General features: G+C 43.8%; 1 protein-coding gene across 1 annotated transcript; it reads right to left on the minus strand.

Annotated features, from left to right (window-relative positions):
• Nucleotides 1–19,660: 19,660 nt before the first annotated feature.
• On the minus strand, nucleotides 19,661–25,548 carry LOC149473023 (histone H3.3A). Its single transcript, XM_089682072.1, has 4 exons — nucleotides 25,403–25,548; nucleotides 22,437–22,577; nucleotides 20,668–20,821; nucleotides 19,661–20,561 (listed from the first exon to the last, which is right to left on the minus strand). Exons 2-4 carry the CDS (start codon nucleotides 22,562–22,564, stop codon nucleotides 20,433–20,435), a joined length of 411 nt encoding a protein of 136 aa, XP_089538198.1. The 5' UTR covers nucleotides 22,565–22,577; nucleotides 25,403–25,548; the 3' UTR covers nucleotides 19,661–20,432.
• Between the last annotated feature and the right edge of the window lie 2,221 nt (nucleotides 25,549–27,769).

The raw sequence follows: 27,769 nt of genomic DNA on the forward strand, positions 1-27,769 counted from the left end.
GCATCCCCTCTTCCTCCTGGGCTTCTCCATCCTTCTCTTGGGGGACTCCTCTCTCCTGGGTCCCTCCCTAAAAAATCCTCCCGTGGATAATCTGACCTCAAAGGTTCAAACCTATTGTGTGTAGGGATAGGACTCCTCTCTTCATATCTGTGATATTCCCACCTCCCTTCTGGTGGTGGTCTATCATAATAATGTCCATTGGGTCCCTTATCGTAGTGTTGTCCATTGGGTCCCTTATCATAATATTGTCCATTAGGTCCTTTGGGATAATACGGTCTAGGCGGGGGGTACTGATTAGGTGCCGGGTAATAATTGGGCCTAAAATTCTGGAAATTGGGTCTTTGGTTATACGGTTGACCTTTCCCCTGTGGTTTCTTGTAACCCCCATTTCCATTTTTTGGTTTCCACCCATTTCCAGGAGTGCGATAGGCCTGGTTATAGTAGTTATTAGCCATTTTATTAGGTCCTCTATAATAATCAACATATGCAGGTACATTTTTCCCAGCTCCTTCCTTCCTTTCTTTTGTCGGTGTTGTATTGGCTGAGGCTATTTCTACTTCATTCAAAGAGGATTGCCACTTAAATACTTGATCTTTACTCATGTCATTCAAATCTCTCTGGTATTTTTTGAGCTTCCTATTTTTAACTTCCTGGTCCACTTTATCTAAATCCTTGTTTAATCTTTTTGTTAGATTTTGCATTTCCACCGTATCTTTGAGTGGCTCAATTTTTTCTTTAATTTCCCCAATCTGGCTATCCAAATACTGCACTTAGAGGATCTCTTTCTTTCTTGCTCACTGGATGGTGAGTAATTATCCTATAGAAGCTTCTGAGTGGGGGTAATGGGAATACCTTCAGAGTGATCCAGGACGGCAGGAGAAGTGCTGATCTCCAGGAGATAAGGATCCAGAGAGATCCTGAATGCTGTGTGGCCCTTAGGGGTCGATGTAAGGAGGTGAGGAGGCAATTTAGCCGTAGGAGGGGAAGATTTGCACTGCTGTGGAACAAGGACACTTTCTCTTTGCACAATTTTTTAGCATATTTTTGCACCTTTTTCACTTTGCATGTGTTTGCCACTATTTTTTATGGACTATTTTTTTGCTTGATTTTTTGGAAGATATATTTGATTGAATGTGGTCACATTACCACATTTGGAGCACTTTATAAATTATTTATAATTATTTTTTATATGTATTTATGCGTTTGATATTTATGCGTTTTTATGCATTCTTTACCACGTTGTATATAAGCGTTTTTCATATCTTTATGAACACCTTAGATCATCATTAAGTGGCACTTGATATTTAGGTTATTTCACCATATGTGTGTCACTATTGCATGTGAGCACAGTTATTTGTATATATAGGTTAGTTTTTGAGCGCTGCACTATTTATGTAATTTTGGTATTTTCACTGTTTGGGTAACAGATTAAGTGTTGGCAGCTTACAGTAGGGTTATTCACCTTTTGCGCAGGAGGATCTCTGTTTATATTCCAATGTGCTTTGATTGCTGTGCCATAAGCAAGAGTCCCACAGACACATATAAGCCCCAGCATGATCAAAAATAAAAAAGAGACTCTTCCATTATATATGATTTTGTGCACATTGAAAATAGAGAGCTAACACTTTATTTGAGCCTATCTTAAAGAATTAACTCATTAAAATAGACTACTGAGGGGACTACTGAGAAACCAGCAACTACTGAGACAATTAACACTTTGGTGAGAAGTATGTAATGTACTATATAGTGTATATAGTGCAGGAGATGGAAGTCAGAGTGCAGAGGACTGGGGTGTGCAATGCACAGAGTGCAAGGGTCAGGAGTATGTAACATACAAAGTACTGCAGTCAATGTCAGGTTTAGGAGTACATAACGCACAGAAAGCAAGGTCAGGAGCATGTAATGCATGATAGAGGTTGGGAGTACACATGTAAAAGTGTGCAGGAGTGAGTGGGCAGGAGAGTACAACATGCTCCTCTCAAGCAATACTCTTCCCCACTTTACCCTTTCAGCAAAGTTCTCACTCCTTCCCCTCCAAAAAAATTTCTGCACTTTCATCCCTCCCGGCACAAATCCTCTCTCCCTCAATTCCCTCAATTCCCCCTCCCAACAGAAATCTGCCCCACAACCACTCCAAATCCCCTTCTAGTACAAATTCTCTTCCCCAATCTCCCCCTCCCAGCACAAATCCTACCCCACCCCAAATTCATCATCCAAGCACAAATTGCCCCCTAGCACAAATCCTTTTCCACTCCCCAAATCTCACCTCTCAGTAATGTAAATCCCCCACCATGTAAATTCGCCCAGTGTATTCCCCATGTGTAAATCCCTCCCAGTGGACTCCCAACAGCGTAATCCCCTCAGTGTAAACCCCCCCCAAGGAAATCCCAGAGTAATCTCCTGCAGCATACTCTCCCCTGCAGTTTGTGGTGAATTAGCGGAGCAAACTGCCAGAACTTTTCCTGATCCCTCTCTCCCCAGCATCTCAATATCCACTGACCGACCCCATTAAACCCATCATTATCACAGTAGGTAGTTAGTTCAGTTGGTGGATAGATCGTGGGTGTACTCACTGGCTTTGCCCACCTTGGATCCCTGCAGCAGAATCAGCACCATGCCCAGGTCCTCAGCCTTGACAGCATGGAGGGGCTCCTGGTCCTTCCCAATCCTCAGTCCTGCACCTCGGACAATCCTGAGCGCTGGAGAGGAAGGGAAGATCCTGGTAGAGCTCTATTGGTCCACACATCCCCAGCATTCTTCCTTGGAGAGAAAGGGGAGGATAGGGAGATGGAGACACAGGGTGCTGCTGGGGAAGGGGAAGCACATCTGGGTGTGATCTCCATCCTTGAGAGTCGAGCTGTGCCAGAGGGGGCAGCGGGGTGAGCCCAGGGGAGGAGTGTTGGGTGTGAGATTACACTGAGCAGTCAGGAAGGGGAGGGAGGGAGAGTGGAGGGGTCATCCCCCCACTGGTCTCATGATCCTGCCCCCCTCCATGAGCTATATGATGCGCCCCAAGCTTCTCTCGCCTCTCCGCACATTTATGTAAATATTTTATTATTTCTTTTCATGTGACAACACTGAAGAAATTACACTTTGCTAAAATGTAAAGTAGTGAGTGTACAGCTTGTATAACAGTGTAAATGTGCTGTCCTCTAAAAAAATAACTCAACACACAGCCATTAATGTCTAAACTGCTGGTAACAAAAGTGAGTACACCCCTAAGTGAAAATGTCCAAATTGGGCCCAAAGTGTCAATATTTTGTGTGGCCACCATTATCTTCCTGTACTGCCTTAACCCTCTTGAGCATGGAGTTCACCAGCACTTCACAGGTTGCCACTGGAGTCCTCTTCCACTCCTCCATGACAACATCACAGAGCTGGTGGATGTTAGAGACCTTGCTCTCCTCCACCTTCTGTTTGAGGATGCCCCACAGATGTCAATAGGGTTTAGGTCTGGAGACATGCTTGGCCAGTCCATCACCTTTACTCTCAGCTTCTTGGAGGTATGTAGCCCAGTCTCCCCAGTGTCGGCAGCACTCATACAGCCCCAGACCATGACACTTCCACCACCATGCTTGACTGTAGGCAAGACACGCTTGTCTTTTATACTCCTCACCTGGTTGCCACCACACACGCTTGACACCATCTGAACCAAATCAGTTTATCTTGGTGTCATCAGACCACAGGACATGGTTCCAGTAATCCATATCCTTTGTCTGCTTGTCTTCAGTAAACTGCGGGCTTTCTTGTGCATCATGTTTAGAAGAGGATTCCTTCTGGGACGACAGCCATGCAGACCAATTTGATGCAGTGTGCGGCGTATGGTCTGAGCACTGACAGGCTGACCCCCCTATCCCTTAAACCTCTGCTGCAATGCTGGCAGCACTCATATGTCTATTTCCCAAAGACAACCTCTGGATATGATGCTGAGCACGTGCACTCAACTTCCTTGGTCAACCATAGCGAGGCCTGTTCTGAGTGGAACTTGTCCTGTTAAACCACTGTATGGTCTTGGCAACCATGCTGCAGCTCATTTTCAGGGTCTTGGCAATCTTCTTATAGCCTAGGCCATCTTTAAGTAGAGCAACAATTCTTTTTTATCAGATCCTCAGAGTTATTTGCCATGAGGTGCAGAAAAACCACCTCTCTGCTATAGGCAATCCAGTTTTTCTATCTAGTGTTCAGTAGTCAGGACCTGGTTCCCTGCTGGGACCTATGGTTCCACAACCTTTTCCTTTTTTCCCCTTTACTGGGATTTTTTCCTGCTTCAATCAACAGCCAGGCTGGGCGACGGGTTGGATAATCTAGACCCATCGGTCACCCCAGTCTGGCAAATGCGCACACACAGGCCCTTAGCTATGCTCTGGGTCACGACAGCCCCATTCTGGACCAGGGTGGCCACTAAGTTAAACATCTCACAGGGACACATATGACCAGGCACCTGCAGTCCATGTCACAGTGTTAACCTGGCCGACAGCCAGCCACCCCCCCCCCCCATTTCTGCGGAGAGGAGGATCTGTCATGGGAGTCTTATCCACATGCTGCACTGGATTGGTAAGTAGTTACCCCCCCCCCCCCTTCCTTCCCTGGATTCGGATGTGGGTACTCCCTGGGGTGGTTGGTCCCTATGGGGTTCTCCTCCTCAGTTAGACTTTGGCTGCCGAGTTGTTCAGGGGACACTGTGCTCTCTGGCCCAGTGGCTATACCTGTAAGGCCCCCTGGTCTCGACCAGAGAAGGTTCTCCAAGGCCTTGGTACTTTACAGTTAGTGGACCCCCCCTTCCTGGGTCGGGTTGCATACATTTGACTGGGGAGGGGACCTCGGCCCTAGCTCCGTGGAGATGCAGTGGATGTATTATGGCTGTGGCAGGGGAGTGCTATGGACCCCCTGCCCAACCAGTGCCATATCTCCTCCTGGCTGTGTGCAGCGCTGCTTCGCCCTGTAGGTAGGTGAGAGATGTGACGGCTGGGGGATGACAGGCAAAGTAGTGTTCCCCAAACACACACATATGCTGCTCCTTTACCTAGAGGGAGTTATAATTGCCTTTGCTACACTTACCTGCCTCCCTCTACAAGCGCTCGTGTCGGTGCTCCAGGGGGCATTAGCCAGGTGCCTGGCACCTTACTCTGGTGAGCAGGACCATTATGGTAATCCACAGACAGGGTCAGATCCTGGTGCAGCTTTGGGTAGCGGCTACACCTTATCCGCCATTGCACAACATACGCATGACAGTATGCTGGCTATGGTACACAGGGCTCCACCCTCCTTTCCTTGCTACCTTACTGCTGGGAGACTGTATGTTGTAGCCGGTGCTCTTGTAATGCAGGGCCCTACCATGGCTGAAAGTTGTGCTGAGCAGACTCATAGGCACATTGCGGCACCTACTTTTTTACTTTGGGGTGTTCCCCCTTGTTGCCTGATATCGCTCCCACCCACACTCTGTGTCTGATCTGGGAGAGGTTGTGCTGTGGCCCAGCACATAAGTGGGGAGCAGGTGCTGTTTTTCAGTACCACTTGGCATCCCCATGTGCTCACTAGTCGTCACAGTAAGTTCACTCTGCCAAAGCCTCTTGGGATACTTTTCCTCGTAGTGTTTGTTCTCGGGCCTGTGGACTCTCTTCCTTTCAGACATGGGCCTGTGACCTGGTTGTGTCCGTTTATGTAATAGAATTTCATTCTGATCCACCAGTGAAATTCTTTCCCTTTGATATTCATCTTTTTCCTTTGCGCTTTCGGGCCCAGTACGAGGTGCTAAGGGACTAACTTTCCCTAGGAGTTCCTGTACCTGAGCTAGAACGGTTCCAAGGCTTTACCACAAGCTGTACATGGTACCACAAGTGGATGAGGTTTGTAAGATTCTGGACCTGGAGGACCTGAATTGCTTCCTGTGGGTTCAGCAGTTTAGGATGGCATCCATCTGTTCGGCAATGACCTCTCTTTTGATCAGGGGGATTTTCTGGCATCCTTGGACTCAAGGATGCATACCTGCATGTTCCTGTCTATGACAGACATCAGCGGTTCCTATGCTTTGCAGTTGGGACGTACATTATGTTTTTGGCTTTCCCCTTCGGGCAGGCCTTGGCTCCCTGCGTATTCTCTATGGTGCTGCCTCTGTCCTGGAGTTGATGGGGCAACTCGGGATTGCCATGTCGAGCTATCTGGACTACCTGCTCCTTACGGATGGAGTGAAGATCGTGATGCGCTCCCTGTAAGACTTAATTTGGGTCTTGAACCTCAAGAAGTCTGTTCTGACCCCGACATGGAATCTGGAGCACGTTGGCATGATTCTCAACTCTTCCCAGTGGACAAACTCTGGAAGCTTCGGAATGCAATCTTGCACACGGGCTCTGGGTTGGATGGTGTCAACTTTTGAGGAGGCATCATCTACACAGTTCCATGCAAACGTTCTGCTACTGGATATCCTAGCCAGCTGCAATGTGTCTACAGCCTCCTTGGACAACCAGATTGGTCTGGGCCAGTCAAGAAGGGCCTCCCTCCCGTGGTGGCCCTGGTCTCCTACCATGCAAGACAAAAAATCCTTTATTTCCCCCCACTGGACAGTAGTCTTGACAGATGCCGGCCTGTTCAGCTGAGGAGGATGCCTGATTTTGAGATTGACACAAGTTCGTTGGATTCTGTACAGGAGGTGGCTTGCTTGCCCATCAATGCCCTGAAGCTGAAAGCAATCTGGTGGTCGCTGGCATTGCCTGGCATTTTTTTCCTCGGGAGGGATGGTACAAATTTTGCTTTGAGTACCTTTAGGGCTGGTTCACACTACATGCAGCCCAGTCCTTTTTTTCTGCATCAAAAACACATAGAGTAGGTTATATAACCAATAATACCCAAGTGCAATCACTCCTAAAACTTCCAACTGTAAATTTATATGAACTTTATGTAAAATCAAAAGGTGCTTCAACAAAGTATTAGTTTATGGGTGTGCTCACTTATGCAACCATATTATTTTAGTTTTTTCTTTTTACTTATATATATTTAATAGGGTATATGGTTTCCAATGGCATAGTTCACACCAGTGTGCTCAGTTCCTGTTCCAGAAAAAAAAAATAGAACATGCTACATTTTTTCTGCACTGAACAGTAATGGAGAGTGGTAAAATGCACCAAAAAAGATGAAGGAAAAATTCACCAGAATGCATCAAAAATGCATATGCAGAAACGCATCCAGACTGCGTTTCTATGGTGCGAACCTGCCCTTAGGGTCAGGTTTTTGCCCCGAGGAGGCTGTGTTGCAATTTTAAAAGACAGCTGCTTGGTTATCTGTGCTTTTCCAAATTTGTACTGAACTTGCGTTTTTAGATGCTTGTTTTGGCTGCAAATTTTGCAGACTGCTGTTTGGAGTTTCTTGTCCCTTAAGGGTTGACTACTTTTGTTTGCCTGGTTGCTCCTGTTGTGTTTAGTTTGCCCACCTCTTGTTGATGAACTGCTTTGGGACATCCCTATGGTCAAGAATTTGAAGAGTTGTGTCCAACACTAAACATAACGAGAACTTGGGGGCCCTTAGATGGCACTGTATTAAAAGCAGACATGATTCTGTGATGGACATCATTGCATGGGCTCAGGAATGCTTCCAATCGTCACTGTCTGAACACAGTTCACTGTGCCATCCACAAATGTAAGGCAAAGCTCTATCATGGAAAGAAGCAACCATATCTGATCATGATCCAAAAACACCACTGTCTTTTCTGGGTCAAAGCTCATTTAAAATGGGCTGTTGAAAACTTTTCTGTGGTCAGGCTATGAGTGCTCAGGTCAAAAACCTGCATCTCTGAATGGTATGGTACTACACTAGTACTTATGGAATTGCAAGCTTGAACATCTGAAAAGGCACCATCAATACTGAAAGATATCCAGATTTCTAACTGCTTCCTAACCACCCGCAATGTACTGCGGATGGGCAGTAGCTGCAGGTAAAGCGATGTACCCATATGTCGCTTTGCTCTACAGGGTTTAGAGCGCACATTCGCGAGCGCCCCCCAGCTGTCATTCGTTGTAGGAGGTTGTATGTCAACAGGTCTTGACCAGTGATTTTGGCCAGGACTCTGCTGATCTCCTACAGCGAATGGAGATGCAGAGCTGTGCCTGTATTTGTAAATACAGGCACACGATCTAGCTGGTTCTTCTCTCCCTTGAACCATTTTGTTCCAGAGAGAGAAGAAAGACATCACACGTGAGTAAAAGCAGCACAATGCACCCACATACGTTAGACATTTTAACCCCTTGATTGCCACATTTAACCCTTTCATTGCCCCCTGCCAGTGCCATTAGTACAGTGTCAGTGTACAGTATTTTTCACTGATCACTGTATAAGTGCCACTAGTGACATCAGATAGCGTCAGGGTCAGTTAGCGTCCCTCCCAGCTAGCGTTAGATTGCCCGCACACCATCACACTCACGCTATAGGTCGCTGATCAGCATCAGTACTAGTATAGTGTCTATATGGATCAATATATTGATCACAAACAAAACTATACCAGTGCCCCCTTAGTATGTGTCCCCAAAAAAACAGTGTTAGCAGGATCATCCTCGTTCACTGCCAGCACTAGCCCCAACACTCCCCCCCGCCCCTAACAAGAAGTGCAGTGTCAGTATAATTTCTGATCACTGTCACCTGTAATACACTGCACACAAAACCAGTGTTCACAAAATCAGGCCTGATCTCTGTTAGCACTTGCCTGTAAATTTTTTTTTGTTGAAGTAGTCCCCAACAGCCAGGTGCTCTTTTTTCCAGGAGTCGCACTAGGTACCTGTAAATTTAAAGAACAATATGTCTAACGAAAGGTACTCTAGTGAAGAGGCCTACAGGATTCTGAGCATATCAGGTGAGAGCAAAGGGGAAGACTCCCTGACGCAATCAGCCTCAGAATACAAACCTGTAGACAGCAGCGGCACTTTGACAGGTAGCTCGGACGACGGAGGTCTCTGCTAAGATCAGGCATACCCGACCCCATGAAGCTGAAGTGCTAGGATCGCATGACTCATATGCAGCAGAGTGCCAGTACTAGTGCCACACTACCTTCTGGTGAACTGGCGAGCACCAGCATCCTAGTGCATCCTGGTCTTTTTTTACACCAGCACTGCAGTATCATTTGGTGATAAGGCGAGTCCCACAAGTGCAGTACAAGCTGGTGCAGTGGCGAGCACAAGTAGTGTCCCACAGCCACCAAGAATTCACACACAGGCCCATAGAGCCTCTAGTGTCCTTCCGGACATGCTTGCAGATCCTGATTGGCAGCCCACAGATTCTGCAGCACCCGTACTTCCCCCATTCACTGCCCAACCGGGAATGCAGGTGGAAACAGCAAATTTACTCCCCCTAATTTTATGGAGCTGTTTTTCATAGATTTGTACAATTTGATTGTGGGCCAAAGCAATTTATATGCTCTTCAATATATTGTCGCAAACCCAAATTCAAACCTTGCCAGACCATTTGCATGCAAACCCATTATGATTTCCGAATTTAAAACTTTTTTTGGGTCTAACCCTCAACATGGGCATTACAAAAAAGAATGAGTTGCAGTCATATTGGTCCACAGACCCGATTCATCATATGCCCATGTTCTCTGCTGCCATGGCCAGGTATAGATATAAGACGATAACGCACTGTCATCAAAGTGACCCTGAACATGACAGGCTCTACAATATTTGGCCCCTCATAAACCACCTCACCGAGAAATTTGCAGATATGTATATACGCCCCAGCAAAACATCTGTGTGGATGAGTCCCTCATTCACTTTACTGGCCACCTTCCATTCAAATAGTACATCCCCACCAAGCGTGTCCGATACGGGGTCAAATTGTATAAGCTCTGTGCGAGGGCCACAGGCTATATATGTACAAATTTAGGGTTTATGAGGGAAGAGACAGCAAAGTAGAGCCCCCCCAACTGCCCAGACTACATGGGGAGCAGTGGCAAGGTAGTTTGGGACTTGGTGTCATGTTTGTTCCGTAAGGGGTACCACTTATTTGTGGACAATCTGTATACAAGCGTGCCACTATTTAGACATTTGTACAATCTTGAAATTGGCTCATGTGGCACCGTCCAACCTAAAAGCCGGGGCTTCCCCCAACAGCTTGTAAATACCCGACATTGGTGTCCTTTTATGACACAGAGAATAGCTGCGATTCAGAGGATCGCAGCTATTCTCTGGTCATTCACAGTTATGACACTCAGGAGAACATGTTCAGCCCTTCACTGGAGATCTGTGTTCTCACTCCAGATTCTCCAGCCCAGAGCTGGAGAATCGGAGGGACCGCAAACTAAGCAGAGATAATTTACCTCTGCTTAGTAAACTGATCTTTTACTCTAATCTTGTGAGGTTATAGTAAAATCAGCCGTTTTCCAGCGTTTGTAGACCGTTCTCCCTTCGTTTGGAGAACTGATCTACATATGCTTCATAAACAGCATTCACAGGAGAACTGTGTTCTCCGAGAATGCCGGAGAATTGAGCAGTGATCTATTACTGCTGGTTCATAAACGGACACCTTAGAAAGAGGGAGAAGCCTGCTTGAGGAGTGAATTGCTCAGTGAAGTAGGACAAACGGGATGTTTTCATCCTGTCTTCCATTCACTCAGACGCAACAGTCCAAATTAACACGGTATCTGGGGCTGTTGGGGAAACCCCTCTGTGTCCACAACTTTACCCTTAACATGGGAAGGGTGGACTTCAACGACCCAATGACGAATCCGTACCTAGTTTCCCGGTAAGCTCAGCCCTGGTACAAAAAGGTGTCTATTTCAGTTGGCTACATATAACACTTTTGTCATTTACAAAGCAACTGGACCAAATAGATCCTTCCTGAAATTTCAGGAAGAGATCACAGCCCTTTTGTATCCAGAAGGTACTGTGGCCCAATCCTCAAATCCAGATGCAGTTAGCCGGCTGCATGAGAGGCATTTTCTGGAGGTCCTCTCTGGTACCCCAACCCAAAGGTCACCCCAAAGAAGATGTTGTGACTGTAGCAGACACGGAATAAGACACCCACTTTTTTTGTCCCTCTTGTCCAGACCAACCTGGTCTCTACCTCAATGACTGCTTCCATCGCTACCATACAGTAGTGGAGTATTAATATAGGGCACAGCACATATATACACACAGGGTCTCGAAAGTTCAAGTCCAAAAATAATTAAAAATTTTAAAAACAAAAAATAGTTTTTTGTTGTCATCATTACTGTTGTGTTACAATTTTACTGTTTTATTGTTAACCATAGCTTTTTTTTTTTTTTTTTTGCGCAGGAATGTCATTCAACTGTGGCCCGACCTGTTTATTCTGACAACAGGAACTTGCTCTCAGAATATACATGTCAGTGGGGGAAGTGTTGTTGGATGAGATTTTTCATCCAAAGTTTAAAAAAAATAAATACATCTCTCAATCATACAGCCCCTATATTTTATAATAGTTTGACACATATTTCAATTAAAAAAAAGTTTTGTTAACCACGGTTTTCTTTGCAGGAACGTCATTCAGCTGCAGCACCAACTGGTGTATATTCTGAAAGCAAGACTTTCTTGTTGTCAGAACAAGCAAGCAGGTGTGTGCAGTGCTATTGGATATTTTTAATTTGCAGTAAAAAAAACAAAAACATATGCCTAAGCATGGGGACTTAGGGTGGATGGTCCCCATGCATCAGGTTATACATTGTAATATTTTTGCCACATTTAATGTGTGTCCACCCTTAGAAGTGGTGGATGCAGGGTGGTACATTCTAATGGTGGTCATACCACACACTTTCTGCCAGAGATTTCTTCTTTCATTCAGCATAATTAAAAATATAGAAAAAAAAATTTATGTACAGTATTGCATGACCGCACATTTGTCAGTTAACCACTTGCGATCCTGAGGATTTCCCCCTTCCTGACCAGACCTCTTTTTGCTATTTAGTGCCACACTTTTACAACTGATAATTGCACGGTCATGCAATGTTGTACCCACACAAAAAAACTTACATCCTTTTTTCACAGTATAGTAAACTTAAAGTTAGTCAAATTTAGGCCAAAATGTATTCTGCTACGTTTTTGGTAAAAAAAAAAAAAAAAAAAAAAAATCCCAATAAGTGTATATTGATTGCTTTGTGTGAAGTTATAGGGTCTACAAGCTATGGTAGATCAATCAATTTACGCCATTTGTTTTGCTATACAGCGCTGCACTAGTTTAACTGAGAACTGCACAGTAATGCAATATGGTACATATATGAAATTTTCATCCTTTCCCCCCCACACAAAATAGAGCTCTTTCAGTGGTATTTGATCACCTGTGTGCTTTATTTTTGGTGCTATAAACAATAGTTGAGAAAATATATATATTTTCTCACATTAAAAAAATCCAAAACTCTTCAAATTTCATTATAAAATTAGGCCAAAATGTATTCTGCTACATTTTTGGTTAAAAAATTAAATCCCAATAAGTGTATCTTTATTGCTTTGTGAAAGTTATAGCATCCACAAACTATGGTATAGATAATGGAAGTTACACAGCTTTTAGTTTGTACTGTCCTGGTATTTTAGCACCTCAAGAAATGTGATGTGCAGTCAAACCCCCCAAATTACCCCTTTTTGGAAAGTAGACACCACAAGCTAGCTGCTGAGGGGCATACTGAATCCATGGAAAGTTTTTTTCCTCGTTTTTGGAAAATGACCAACTTGTCGTCACTTAAAATGATATATTTCTCACACAAGTCATGGGTATATGTGGAATTACACCCCAAAATAGACTGACACTTCTACCAAGAATGGGAGTACCACATGCGGGAGCCTTGCCACATACTAGAACATGAAATCTAATGACCACTTTGAAAGGCGGACGGTGCGTAACTTCCTCATTACCCATCACAGTTTGAGGCCCTGAAATGCCAGGACAGCACCCCAGCACCCCCCCCCCCAAATGACCCCTTTTTGGAAAGTAAACACTCCAAGGAATTTTAAAAAAGGAGGCATGAAGAGTATTTTGCAGATCTCATTTTTTCCTCACAAGGTTTTGAAATTGAAACTGTTGCCACAAGTTTTTGGAAAAATAATAGTTTTTCAATTTCAAAACCGGAGAAAAAATGAGATCTGCAAAATACTCACCATGCTTATGAAATTCCTTGGGGTGTCTTCTTTCCAAAAAGGGGTCTTTGAGGGGCACTATCCTATCCGAAACTGTGATAGGTACAGTTGCAAGAAAAAGTATGTGAACCCCTTGGGATTACGTGGAGTTTTGCATGAATTGGGCATAAAATGTGCTCTGAACATCAGCAGATTGTTCTATTGTGACTTAGATGAACATAATACTACACAAACATTAGATGTTGTCATGGTTTAATTGCAAATAACATGTAAACATTCACAGTGCAGGGAGGGAAACGTATGTGAGGCCCTAGCTTAATTACTTCTTCCAGAGCCAATTGGAGCCAGGAGTGAGCCAACCTTGACTCCAATCAGTGTGACGAAATTGGATATGTTGCTGACAGCTGTCCTGCCCTTAAAAAAAAAAAAAAAAAAAAAACACACCTGTTTTGGGTTTACTGGTTTCAAGAAGCACTGTCTGATGTGAACCATGCCTTGCAGAAAAGAGCTCTCAGAAGACCTACGATCAAGAATTGTTGACTTGCATGAAGCTGGAAAGGGTTACAAAAAGTATCTCCAAAAGCCTTGATGTTCACGTGTCCACGGTAAGACAGACTGTCTACAAATGGAGAACGTTTAGCACTGTTGCTACTCTCCCTAGGCGTGGTCGTCCTGTAAAAATGACTGCAAGAGCACAGCGCAGAATGCTGCACGAGGTAAAGAAGAATCCCAGAGTGTCAGCTAAAGATCTACAGAAATCTCTGGCACATGCTAACATTTTTTGTTGACACATCTACAATAAGGAAAACATTAAAGAATAGAGTACATGGGAGGACACCACGGAGGAAGCCATTGCTGTCCAAAAAGAATATTGCAGCACGTTTGAAGTTTGCAAAAGAGCACCTGGATGTTCCACAGCACTACTGACAAAATATACTGTGGACAGATGAATCCAAGATTGAGTTGTTTGGGAAGAACACACAACACTATGTGTGGAGAAAAAAAAAAAAAAGGCACAGCACACCAACATCAAAACCTCATCCCCACTGTAAGACATGGTGGAGGGAGCATCATGGTTTGGGGCTGCTTTGCTGCCTCAGGGCCTGGACGGATTGTTGTCATTGATGGGAAAATGAATTCCAGAGTTTATCAAGACATTTTGCAGGAAAACGTACGACCATCTGTCCGCCAACTGAAGCTCCACAGAGGATGGGTGATGCAACAGGACAATGACCCAAAGCATACAAGTAATTCAACAAAAACAATGGCTGCAACAGCCCAGAATACGGCTTCTGGAGTGGCCCAGTCAGAGTCCTGACCTCAACCTGATTGAAATGCTGTGGCATGACTTTAAGAGAGCGATTTACACCAGACATCCCAAGAATATTGCTACACTGAAACAGTTTTGTGAAGAGGAGGGGTCCAAAATTACTCCAGATCGTTGTGCAGGTCTGATCTGCAACTACAGGAAACGTTTGGTTGAGGTTATTGCTGCCAAAGGAGGGTCAACCAGTTATTAAGTCCAAAGGTTCACATACTTTTCCTCCCTGCACTGTGAATGTTTACATGTTATGTGCAATTAAACTATGGCAACATCTAATGTTTGTGTAGTATGTTCAGCAGACTGTGTTCTTCTATTGTTGTGACTTAGATGACGTTCAGAACACATTTTATGCCCAATTCATGCAAAACTCTACATAAGCCCAAGGGGTTCATACTTTTTCTTGCAACTGTAGTTAGGAAGTACGAGGAAATAAAGCCCTTTAAAAGCCTGAAGGTGCTTATTGGATTCCTGTAATTGGCTAGACTGCCAAAGTCTCACATGTGGTACCACCATACATGTGAGAAGTAGCAGAATGTACTTTGGGGAGTAATTCCACATATACCCATGGCATATGTGAGCAATAAATCATCATTTAGGAGACAAATTGTGTTAAAAACCCACACTACACAGTACTTTTTGCTAGGAAATTACTTTGAACCCCCCAACCATATTTTTTTTTAAACAGACACCCTAGTGAATAAAATGGTGGGTGCTGCAACTTTGTCACATAGTACATGTGCAGCGATTTTTCAAATGCAGACTTTTTGCAAAAAAAAAAAAAAACACTCAACTTATAATGCATAAAAACAATATATTGGCCAATTATTTGGTAGAATATAAAAGATGGTATGCCAAGTAAATGGATACCAAACATGACATGCTTTAAAACTGCACATGGTCCGTGTAATGGCGACAAACTGCATATATTTTTAATATCCATAGGCAATACTTTAAAAGCCTTTACAAGCTACCACTTTAGATTTACAGGATGTTAGAATTACTGCCTTTCATCTGATGTTCACAGCAATACCTCACATGCATGGTGCAACCGCTGTTTACATACAGACACAGGGTCAACACTTGTGCATGGGGGAGGCAAGGGTGTTTTTTTTTAAGTTTTGCTTTTTTTACACTGTCCCTTTCAGGGTTTTTTTCCTGCTCACTTTTAAATGCTATCACAGGGAATGCAAATATCCCCTATAACTTCAATAAGCATTGTCGTATTTTGAGAAATCTGGGGTCTATCAGACTCTAGATATCTCCTCTGTCCTTACATTATCTAATCTCACCAAGATTGGCGTGATCAGATGCTTTCCCAATTTACAAATAGAATCTTCTGCTTGTAAAAGCAATCCTACAGCTAATTAGCCACTAGGTTTGCCTTTACACAAGCCCATTGCCAGCTGAAAAACTAGGATGATGCCTGCAGCTGTAGACATCATCCTGGTATAACCTAACATTAGGTTGCAGTGCCACATGCACCAATTCCAAGATTGTACAAATGTCTAGATAGTGGCACGTGTGAATAAAAAAAAAAAAACTTATCCATGTAAAAGTGGTACCCCATATGGAAAATGGGACTTGGTGCAATCCTAACTACCCTGCCACTGCTCCCCCCCATGTATTCTGGGCATCCAGGGCCTCCACATGACTCTTCCCTCAAATCCAAAACTTATATGTATAGCCTGTTACCCTCAGACGTCTTATATCTTGCCCCCCATATCTGGCAACTTGCTGGGGAGAAATTGAATGGAAGGCAGCCAGAAAAACTAGGGACTCAACGCAGATGTTTTGCTGGGGAGTATAGACCTATGCAAATTTTTGGTTGACATGATTTACGAGGGGCCAAATTTTGTTGAGCCAGTCAAATTCAGGGTCACACCAATGACAACAGTGTATTGTCATTGAAATGCATAAAACACATACTCTCATACCTATGCCTGCCATGGCAGCAGAGAACGCAGACATGATGAATCAGCTCTCTGGACCAATACCACCACTTTTTTTTTTTTTTTTTTTAAAGTAATGCCCAAAAAACAAAAACAAAAAAAAAAACAAAAAACACAAAACCACACCACTAAGAGGGGAGTAGTTAAATTTGCCATTTCCACCTGAATTCTGGGTTGGGCAGTGAAGTACAGATGCCGATTCTGTGAACACTGCAGTTGTGTGCAATGTATCAAGTGACAGTGACCTACTGACTGCACTTGCTAGGGGAGGTGAGGGGGCAAGCATAGGGACTAAATGCAGGTTCCAGGGTTGATCCCGCTAATGTACTTTTGGGGATGCGAATGCTGGTATAGTGCTGATCTGAGCAAAGATTGATCTGTTCAGACACTATACTAGCGATGGAGGTTTATGGTGTAGGAGTGTGTTCCTGACAAACAAGCGGTAAATGTTATTACTGGTGTACTGAAGGGCAATCTGACATTCTCTGGGAGTGGTGTGAAAACCACAGGAGTGTGAATCACATGTATATACACATGATTTTGCGCACCTGTGCTGCCCTCAGTATTTCTGCTATAGGGCAGTTACAGAAGAGGTTTGAGTCACAGCTCTGCGTTACTGACAATTGTGCAGACATGCAACACTGCACGCAAATGAAATTTACATCTTTTTCCCACAAATTGAGCTCTTTTGCTGGCATTTGACTGCCTATGCATTTATTTTTTTGCACTATAAAAAGTAAAAAATTTTAGGCCAAAATGTAATCTGATGTCTTTGCTAAAAAAAAAAAAAAAAAAAAGACCCAATCTGTGTAAATTAACTGGTTTATGTGACAGTTACAGCATTTACAAATGACAGTACAGGTAATTGAATATGACATGGGTGGACTAACACCAACATCCCCAGTGACATTAATAGTGCAAAAAAAAAAAACACTGACTACTAATGGCACTGGGGAGGGATGGGTTAACATTTGGGGCAATGAAAAATGTTAACGGATGGGAGTGTTTTACTAGGTGGGGGGCTGATGTGATTTTGTGCAGCGGAGCCACCCTGCCACAGTAAAAGTACTGTGGGCAGGCAGCAAATTGTTAAACTAATGCTGTATAGGAAAAGAGTGTAAATTGCAGTACCTATACCATAGTTCATAGACACCAACTTTCACACAATCAATATACATTTATTGGAATTTTGTAATACCAAAAACGTAGCAGAACACATTTTGGCCTAAATTTATGACTGAGTTTACTGTATATTTCTTTTATAGCAGAAAGTAAAAATATAATTTGTCTGTTTATAGCGCAAAAAATAAACAAGCACACAGGTTATCAAAAACCACTAAAAGAAAGCCATTTGTGAGGAAAAATTGTATGGTCATGCAATGCTGTACCCAAACAGTTGAAATAGTGTAGTGCAGAACAGCAAAAATTGGCCTTGTCAGGAGGGGGAGGGGGGGCGGTGTAAATCCTCAGGCGGTCAAGTTGTTAATGTAGCATATGATCAGGCAAGAAAGTGACAACATACCTATCCTAAAACTCCAGCAACTGATCTCCGTTCTGACATTTAGTGTTGCAAAGAGGATGCTACGCTATGGTAAACATTGCCCTGTCTCAACCTTGACACATGTTGCTGTCAATTTCAAAATTACCTTTTTGTAATAAACTGTTCATTCTTCCAATTTACACTATTACTGTAAAAAAGTTTGATATTTGCAAATTTACACAGCATTGCACTCTTTGGAATTGTGAAATCAGTAGGTTGGAGGCATGCCATCAATAGGTATATGGTAGGGTAACAAAAAAAAAAAAAACAAAAAAAAACACACATTTGCCTTTAAGAACATTTAAAAACGCAAGTAAAAAAAATGTTAAACCTGACAGAAATGCACCAAAAAAAAAAAAAAACCTGCTTCTTAGCAGACTGAGCACACTGGTTTTCGGGATTTAAATTAAGGCTGCACTCACATCGTGCTTTTGAAATCACTAAATGGATTCCACCATCTGCATGGTTGTTGGGGGGGGGGGTATGCTCCCTGCTGAGTTTTTGTATCCTGACAGTGTCCGAAGGAGCAAAGAGAACCCAACAGGGTTATCGTAGAGAACATTGATTAGAAGATAAATTCTACAGCCTCTCCACCCATACAGGGATCAAAATTCAGCTGATCCTTGATACACATATTGCCAGCTTGAGATAAAGCTTAGTGATACTTAAATTACAGGCAAATGGCAGTGAAATTGCTTAACCATCAACCCTTTAACGATTAGGTTTAACATAGGCATTTGCCCATGCTCATACACTGGAAAACCCACTCATTCATCAGGCAGTGATCCCACCAAATGAATCATTAAGTGAATGGGTTGTAACCATGTGTAATGCAATTTATTCCAGAACAGCACAACAGGCTTTCAATTAAAGGTTGTGGAGGAGTCATTTAACCTGAGCTGCCTGTCAAATTCCTCTGAAAAGAAATCCACTGCAGACTGCTTTTTAGGCCACTGCATGAGTAGGCCTTCCAACAGACCTAGGCTGCCATCAGAAACTAGCACTGGCATATGCAAGCTGTTTGGTGAAGGGATACAGACTAAGCAGCTATAAGCATTGCAAGTACATACATTAAATGAAGTGAAGACATACATGCAGGAATTTGACTGTGAAGTGCTAATAGCCTTTAGGTAGTGTTAATATAAAGCTAGTAGCACTAAAGTCACCTACTTGCATTAACTTGGCTTGACTGAGGGGGGGGGGGGGGGGGGGGAGAAGAAAAAAAATAAATAAAAAACATACCCACCCCACTTACCTCTCAAAACAAAGGCATGGTATAGCCTGAACTGTCAAGTCTCAGGGCCAACTTCACTTGTACCAGGCATGCAATTCCTCCTTCCCAATGGCACACCTTATGTTTTCACTTTTGCTCACCATTCCACCAGAGCAAAAAAACCTGCCAGATTACATATGGCTCTGGAAACTACCACCTTTTGTGTCCCAGTACACATCACCATTCTGCTTTACACCCAGTAACAATGCAAAGTGGTAGCAGGCATATGATGTTGGGAAAACACATTGAGGCAGCCATTACCAGCCTGACCAAATCCATTTATGAAATCCATCCAAAACCATAGGATTTATGAAGCAGTGCAGTACACCTGCACTCAAATTCTAGCACAACCTGTATAACAGGGCTATTCTATAATCTGCCAATAGCAAGTTGGAGTGATACAGTATGTCACATGAGAGATACTTATGTGGCAGTCACAACCATAATTATATACTACACCAAACTGCTCATTCACAGACTGGTCAGAGGAGATTTAACAAGCCAAGATGAAAATTCAGGTAAGCAGATTTATTATATTTAAAAAAACGGTTGGAACATTTGTTTCATGATGGGATAGACATTTCAGACACTTGCACATTGATACCAAAATGTGCATCTATAAGCTATTGCATTTTAAATTATAGCATGCTGTGAAGAATGCACCAAGTCCCAGGTGCACAGCTTACCAGACTACTTGTGTTCAGCTATCTCCTAGATCTAATATTTAACTCTGAATTTTGTTCAGACCAAAAAAAACCACAAGAATTTAGGAAAATCTATTATGTTTACCCACCAAAAACCCTAGCACCATGTGGCATGTCTAAATGTAATACTACCATGCTCATTTTTGTAATTCTTTGCCACTAGTACAAATTGGCCAAAGCTGTAACAAGCAACTTAAAATCCCATTTGTGGGGAGCTTTTGTTTCAACCCAATTCAATCTCAAGACAGCAAGACCATTGAGGTAGTGGAAAGTTTATTTACAATGGAGTTACACTGAAAGATACCAAAGTATGGAGAGAATGGAGCCAAGGCATGCAGACTCTTAAATGGGCAGGGCCACAGAAGTAGACTAGCTGCAGATACAAATTTTCTGAAAAACCTGAGGATTAAGGGAATGTCATATAAAATGTGTACTACCAATTTACTGTCAACTACTCTACAGTTAACAAACCCTTTATAAAATAAGGAGACATCACACTTTATGTACATTTGTAAAAAAACAAAAAAAAGAAAAAAAAAAAATCTAAGATCAAAAACAGTTTCCAGAAAAAAAAAAAAAAATTAAGCACGTTCCCCACGGATTCTTCTTGCTAGCTGGATGTCCTTGGGCATAATTGTTACTCTCTTTGCATGAATAGCACACAGGTTGGTGTCCTCAAAGAGACCCACCAGGTATGCCTCACTTGCTTCCTGAAAAAAGAAATTGAACTAAATCAGTATACAGAGCCAAAAGCCATGCAAATGCTTCAGATCATGTCTCATACTTTAGTGGTTTTATATGTTTATTAGTCCTCACCTGCAGAGCACCAATAGCTGCACTCTGGAACCTCAGGTCAGTTTTGAAGTCCTGAGCAATTTCCCTCACCAAACGCTGGAATGGAAGCTTGCGAATCAGGAGCTCAGTGGACTTCTGGTATCTCCTAATTTCTCTCAAAGCCACAGTACCAGGCCTATGGAAAAAGAAAAAAAAAGTTGAGATTTAGAGCAGCACTGTTCAGCTTCACAAGCCATGCCAGTTACCTTTATCAGTACCATTCAGTAACCTAAAGCGATGTTTGTGCTAAAATTAAAAAGGATGCCATGACTGAAAACATTGACAAATCTTGAAGCATCCTATTTTAACTTAGAAACTAAATCAATACCACAGCAGCATCCACACAAGTGAGACACTCAACATTAGAGGCAATTTATTCTGCCACCTTTGAAAACTTGTACCTACTAGTATTCCAGTGTTTCTATTCTCCCCCTCAAACATGACAAGTGCTGACAGGGGCAAACAAGGATCCTGAGCAGGTGCCATCCTCCCCATCAACCAAATCACTGGTTGTTAGGATGCCATTTCCTGCATTGTGCAAAATGCCAGACCTAATCCACTCATTAGCTGACAATTTTTACCAATTAGGCACATTTCATCAAGGCAACCAGAAAAAAAAATAAATAAATAAAAAAAAAAAAATATATACAAACATTTTAAGTTTGTATCAAACTAGTCTAAGTTGTGTAGAAGATCACACTAAAACCCATTCAAAACCCAAGCTTTTCCATTCCAAACCACAGCAGTATAGAAGGCAGTGGGTGGTTTCCAGCAGGAGTGCATATGCTTTGTTCAATCAGAACACCAAACATTGTTGAGCACTAGGGAAAAAAAAAAAAAAAAAAAAAAAAAAAAAAAAAAAAAAGAGAAGAACATTCTGCTACAACCATGCATGTTCAGGCACACCAGTGGCTGTATTTCATAACAATCAGCAGTCCTCAGTATTCTTAGTTCACGTGTTCAGCATCAACATAACTAATAAGTAACAGTTCTCTGGGTCACCCTGCTGCCCCATTCCAATTTACATCAAAACAAGAAGGCTCCAAACCAAGTAGGGTAGACAAACTATACAACACAAAAGTAGTGATATTTAGAGATTGTCTTCAGTACACCATCTTGAGTTACAGTTGCCATGTGCCCACAACTAAGATTAGGCCAGATACATCAAGCAACATTAACTTGTGACAGACATTGTTTGAGGGTCCCTCAATACAGCTTCGCATGCGATGACGTTCTAACAGGCTGCAATTACTAAACTTTGTGAATTTGCATGGACATTCAGATGTGTCTGTACATGCTGTACAATATGTCACTGACAAGTAAGCAGTTAAGAGCATCAACTATCTGTTTGCTTGTCCTGGGACAGGGGACACGTGCTGAAGCCAGTAAACTGGCATTGTTTCAAAAGATATTCAGCAGCTTCAACATTTAAGGATGACTTAAGGACATTAAAAACCACAAGAACCCACATTAAACACAAGTGGTGCCATTGATATTGGACGACATCAAAGCACTTTGCTAAGACATGCGTTAAAGCACATGGTGTCCTACAATGCTACATGCTCCATTTTTGATGCATAGGCAGCTGAATGGGCTGCTTTAATGCAAGTTAACACATGGCAATAACATAATGCCAATATAGTGTGAATATGCCCCAAGACAGACCAAGTGTTGAGGTCACTGTATAAAACATGTTACTAAGCTATGGATAACAGAGGCTCCAGATAACCCATCAAGGCAGAGGTCATTACCTGTATCTGTGAGGCTTCTTAACACCTCCTGTGGAGGGAGCACTTTTCCTGGCAGCTTTAGTAGCCAGCTGCTTCCTGGGAGCCTTTCCTCCAGTTGACTTACGGGCAGTTTGCTTTGTACGGGCCATTGTTCAACAAAATCTAAAAAAACAATTTAGACAATACATCAGCAAGTTCTGCAGTTCTCCCATAACTAGTCTTTCAAACAGCCATGCAAGTTAGTTTTATGCAAAATGAAAAAGCACACTTTAAAAATATAAAAAAAAAAAAAAAAAAAAAAAAAAAAAAAAAACACACAAATTGTATCAGTCTGACTGCATAAAGTGATTGTACTTTACTATGTGAACTGCCTGTGAGATCCTGAGCACTGCACAAGAGTGCAGCATTCCCTACACCATATGCACAGTGTGCCAATAGCACCACCATGCGTACCCATGTTGAAAATGGTTTTGATTTGGTTACCCCTTTTGCTGCATCTGTTCTGCTAGCCTCCTGTGGCAACTTTGCAATCACTTACATGCACTCCATGGTGGGAGTCCTGATGATCATGTTAATATGTAACCACATTTCCATGATCACTGCAAAAAGCAGGAGCACAAAGCAAGTGTTGTCACAAACAGAAGAGACCATTTGTGGCAGTATCATCAGGTATTCCTTTGATTAAAAAAAAAAACAAAACACAAAGTACAGGTTTAGAACTGGCAAGTCTACCTCAAATTAACCCAATTTTAGTGATTTGGCTTACATGTACTGTACAGCAAATCTAAGCACAACTGCAAAATTGTCTAAGTGTTACTATATTCAGATTTTTGCAGCTTTAATTTAATCCAGCTGGTGATCCTGCCACAAAGGATCCAGTTCAGGGTGACAATAGCCACCTAATTAGCTTGTGCATGTGACAGGGTGCCAACACAGCCGATTCCAAGTGGCTGCAGTGACACATAGCACAGACCTCTGCTGTTCCTACCAGGAAGCAAATAGTCCAGGATGCATCACCAGAAGGAGGTTGCGATAACCCTACATAAACCTTTACCCTCGGTATACACTAGTGCAGTTTTGTGGGCTGCAGCATGGCAGCCCATTCATTTGAATGGGCTGCCGTGCCTTACAATATGCAGGGGAAAGGTCTCTGCACCCCTCCAGAAGTTACAGCCAGCACTACAGTGTAGGCGATGTGCCATTAAGATTAATGGCACCCACCCGTGGGTTTCACGTTTTATGTGCGGGTGGATACAGCTGTGGGACAGTGTGGGACCTGCAGCAGATTCCACCTGCACTAGTGTGAACAGAGCCTTAGTTAACAGTAGGAGGAGGTCCTGAATCCTCTAGACTGATACTTCACTTACAAGTCTGTGTCCAGTTCTGGAGACTTAAGCTAGAACAAGTCCAGAGAGGGGCAACAAAAAATGTCAAAAGCTCAGAGGGGCAACAGCTCAGGAGAGACTGCAGGAACTTTGTATGTAGTCTGAAGGGAAGAAAAAATAAATAAAAAAAGCCTACACATGAAAAGATGCCACTGAAACCTTGAAATACAGCAATGAAGGGTCAGAGGGCAGTATTTTCAGTAGAAAGCCAAGATCAAGAACATGGCAGTATGACCACAAACTAGGAGGAAAGTTTAAAACTAATCCTAGGACATTCTACTGAAAGTTAATGCTTGGAATAGAGTTCCAGAAGAGGTAGCGAGTCTGTCAACAGTAAGTGGATTCAAACGTGTTTGGGACAAAGATCTACAATCAGGAACAAAAAAAAAACAAATATAAAAGCATCCAAAATGGAACAGACTGCACAGGTGACTTTCCTGCTGTCACTCTTCTATATAAAACCAGAAATTTGCAACTGATGGAGGATGTAGATGGGACATGGCAGCAAGCCAGCAGAAAGTCAGTCAACCCATGTACTTTCGTTGTAATAAAGTAACGTTTCCAGCAGCGTGTCATCCAGCTGCAGCTCACATCCACATTGTTGCTGCAACACCTACTGCATGAGCCTCCATCAATGATGAATGATTTGAGTAGGACTCTGAATCATAACTCGGAATCTACCTAAAGAAAACAAAGCTCTCCTCCTGTAGACAGGGATGACTCTCCGGGGTGAATCACCCCGCCACCAAAACACAGGAGGGGGGAGGGGGAGATGGGAATGCGACGCGTGCAGCGCTCAGGCTCAGCGTCTCCCTCTTCTCGCATAAAAGTCTGCACGCATGCGCCCCTAGCGGCGGCTCGCTGTCACTGCACCTTCCACTCACCCGCCATTATGTGATCTCTCTCACAGCCACGAAATTCACCAAAATATAAATTTTCAACTGAAAAACAAGTTTCCGGTGCGATGTACCGGCAGAAAAAAATCCCGATCCCCCTGTCCGGCCAGAGGCGAGGTTAGCGGGAAGTTTGGAGAGGATGGACGACATTTTCCAGTCAGGAGGGAGAGAAATGCGGGATCCGCCATTTGAAACACGACAAGAAGCTGCTGTTGTTGTTGTTGGTTCCCCATCCCGGTGTGTGATCCCGCACAGAGCCCGGGGGGCCCCGGGACCCCACTCACCTTATCAGGGACGTAACTAAGGGCCCCCGCACCGCCTCCCCTCACCCAGGGGCCCCAACCACCATTACAGGGCAGCTTCTCCTCACGTTCAACCTCGTCCCTCTTCCCCCGAGCGACGAGACAACATGGCGCCCAGCGAGCTCCGGGAACACGGGGGGAGGGGTGAACTTACCGTCTGACCCCGCCACCGGGACCTACCTCACCAACCCCCTTAAAACGCCATTAAAATGCCGTCACAGCACCCCATTTACCGGAAAATTACATTAAAAATAAAAATTACCGGAGAGCACCGGAACCGAATTCGGTAACTGTATAACAAAAATTAAGACGTCATGACTCTAACATGAGTAACTAAAATAAGAAGAGTGCGAACCGGTTACCGGAACCGGCGCCGATGGCGCGCCGCCGCAGTGCTCACTTACCGATCAGTCCCGCGATCACAATCCAGACGGTCAAACGAGGCGAGGAATAACGTACGGCTGTGCCCGCCACCCGTGCTTATATACCCAGGTTCACGTCATCGCCGACGTCAGGCCTTTGTCTCCTAGCGGGAATGCGGCCATTGGCCGAGGGCGCATGAAGCACTCGGTGATTGGAGGGTTGGAAGAGTGCGGTGAAACGAGCCCCCGCCCCCGTTCCCCGCTCTGCCTGTGTGGTTGCTCCTAGGAGCACAATGTGAGAGATCACAACAACGAGAAGTGAGAGGAATGTTTGTCAGCCTCACTTCGCCGTGTCTGTGGAGTTATCTGAGTAAAAACTACATTTATCAGTACAATGGACGCTAAAGAGTCAGCGCTGAGCTACCCGTGTGTGATAACTAGCCCAATGCTTGTGCATTGCTCCCCACTGCCCTTCATTTACAGGGACCCTCCTTAGTTTTAAAATAAAACCTCATAGGCCCCATTCACACCTTCAAATTGCTCTTTTTTGGCACCTTTTACCTGTGACTCCATAGTTCGGCCTATTCACTCGAATGGGCATCCCTAAGCGCACCAAAAGAAGCTCCCGCACCTTTTCAGGAAGTGAGCGTTGTGCGTTTTATATATTGCACGCTTGTGCAACAAAACGCCCATTTGCCAGCTACCCGGGGCCATTAACAATGACATTTTCAACAAACTGCTCCTTTGGGCGTCTTTTCTCCTCACAGAGAAACAGAAGCTTAAAAAATTATTTATGTGCGATTGGCCCTAATGCATTCTATGGGGCAGAATATTTATTGATCCTGGCCATTAGAATGTATTCCCACACATAAACACACACGTTCATGCACATTTGTGCGTGTTTTCTGCCCAAATGCTCATCTCTGGATGCGCAAATGATGTTTTCTTTTTCCTCTGACCTCTTCTGCCTGTAAACGTGAATAGTGTGCATGGACATATAGACTGACACAGAGTGGTGCATAGAGGAAGGAAAAAAAGTCACACGCCTGTAAAAGCCGTGTTGTTTCAGCTGCAACGTGCATTATTATTATACAGGATTTATATAGCGGCAACAGTTTACACAGCACTTTACTACATGAGGGCAGACAGTACAATTACAATACAATACAGGAGGGATCAGAGGGCCCTGCGCGTTAGAGCTTACAATCTAAGAACATGAGTCCTTAATGGCATCGCAAGCATGATGCGTGTTCCTGCGTGTAGAAGCCTTAGGGCCAGTACACAGCTGAATGTGCAATTCCAATGTAACTCATTTATATGAATGGGCTGAAATCGCAGTGCATTGAACCAAAAGTAGTACATGCACTGAGGTCAGGACTCTGCAGGCCAGTCATGTTCCTCCACCTCAAACGCGCTCATCCATGTCTTTATGGACCTTGCTTTGTGCACTGGTACACAGTCATGTTGGAACAGGAAGGAGTCATCCCTAAAGTGTTCCCACAAAGTTGGGGGCATGAAATTGTCCAAAATGTCTTGGTATCAGGGGCAGACTGATAACCTATAGGGCCCCTGGGCAATAGGGGATCATGGGGCCCCTGTGTCCTTGCCCAAACTCAAAAAAGCCTATGAAAAAGGTACCAGGGGCATCTCATGTGGCCCCCTACTGACCCCGGGCCCTCGGGCAGTGCCCGAGTTTCCAAATGGTCAGTCCGCCCTTGTTTGGTATGCTGATGCCTTAAGAGTTCACTTCACTGAAACTAAGGGACCAAGCCCAACCCCTGAAAAACAACCCCACACCATAATCCCCCTCCTCCAAACTTTACACTTGGCACAATGCAGTCAGGCAAGTACTATTCTCCTGGCAACTGCCAAACCCAGACAAGTCCATCTGATTGCCTGACAGAGAAGCGTGATTGGTCACTCCAGAGATCATGTCTCCACTGCTCTAGAGTTTAGTGGCGGCGTGCTTTACACCACAGCATCCGACGCTTTGCATTGCACTTGGTGATGTAAGGCTTGGATGCAGCTGCTCTGCCATGGAAGCCCATTCTGTGAAGCTCTCTATGCACGGTTGTTGTGCTAAGCTGAAGGCCACACGAAGTTTGGAGGTCTTTAGCTATTGACTCTGCAGACATTTGGCAACTTCTGCACACTGTGCGCTTCAGCATACACTGACCCCGCTCTGTCATTTTACGTAGACTACCACTTCGTGGCTGAGTTGCTGTTGTTCCCACTTTGTACTACCACTAACAGTTGACTGTGGAATATGTAGTAGCAAGGAAATTTCACGGATGGACTTATTGCACAGGTGGCAACCGATCACGGTACCACGCTTGAATTCACTGAGCTCGTCAAAGCGACCCATTCTTTCACAAATGTTTGTAGAAGCAGTCTGCATGCCTGCAGTCA

The sequence above is a fragment of the Staurois parvus genome, unplaced genomic scaffold (genome assembly GCF_062004578.1).
Source record: "Staurois parvus isolate SC_StPar_1 unplaced genomic scaffold, SC_StPar_1.0 ptg000018l, whole genome shotgun sequence".
In the NCBI taxonomy this organism is placed as follows: Eukaryota; Metazoa; Chordata; class Amphibia; order Anura; family Ranidae; genus Staurois; species Staurois parvus.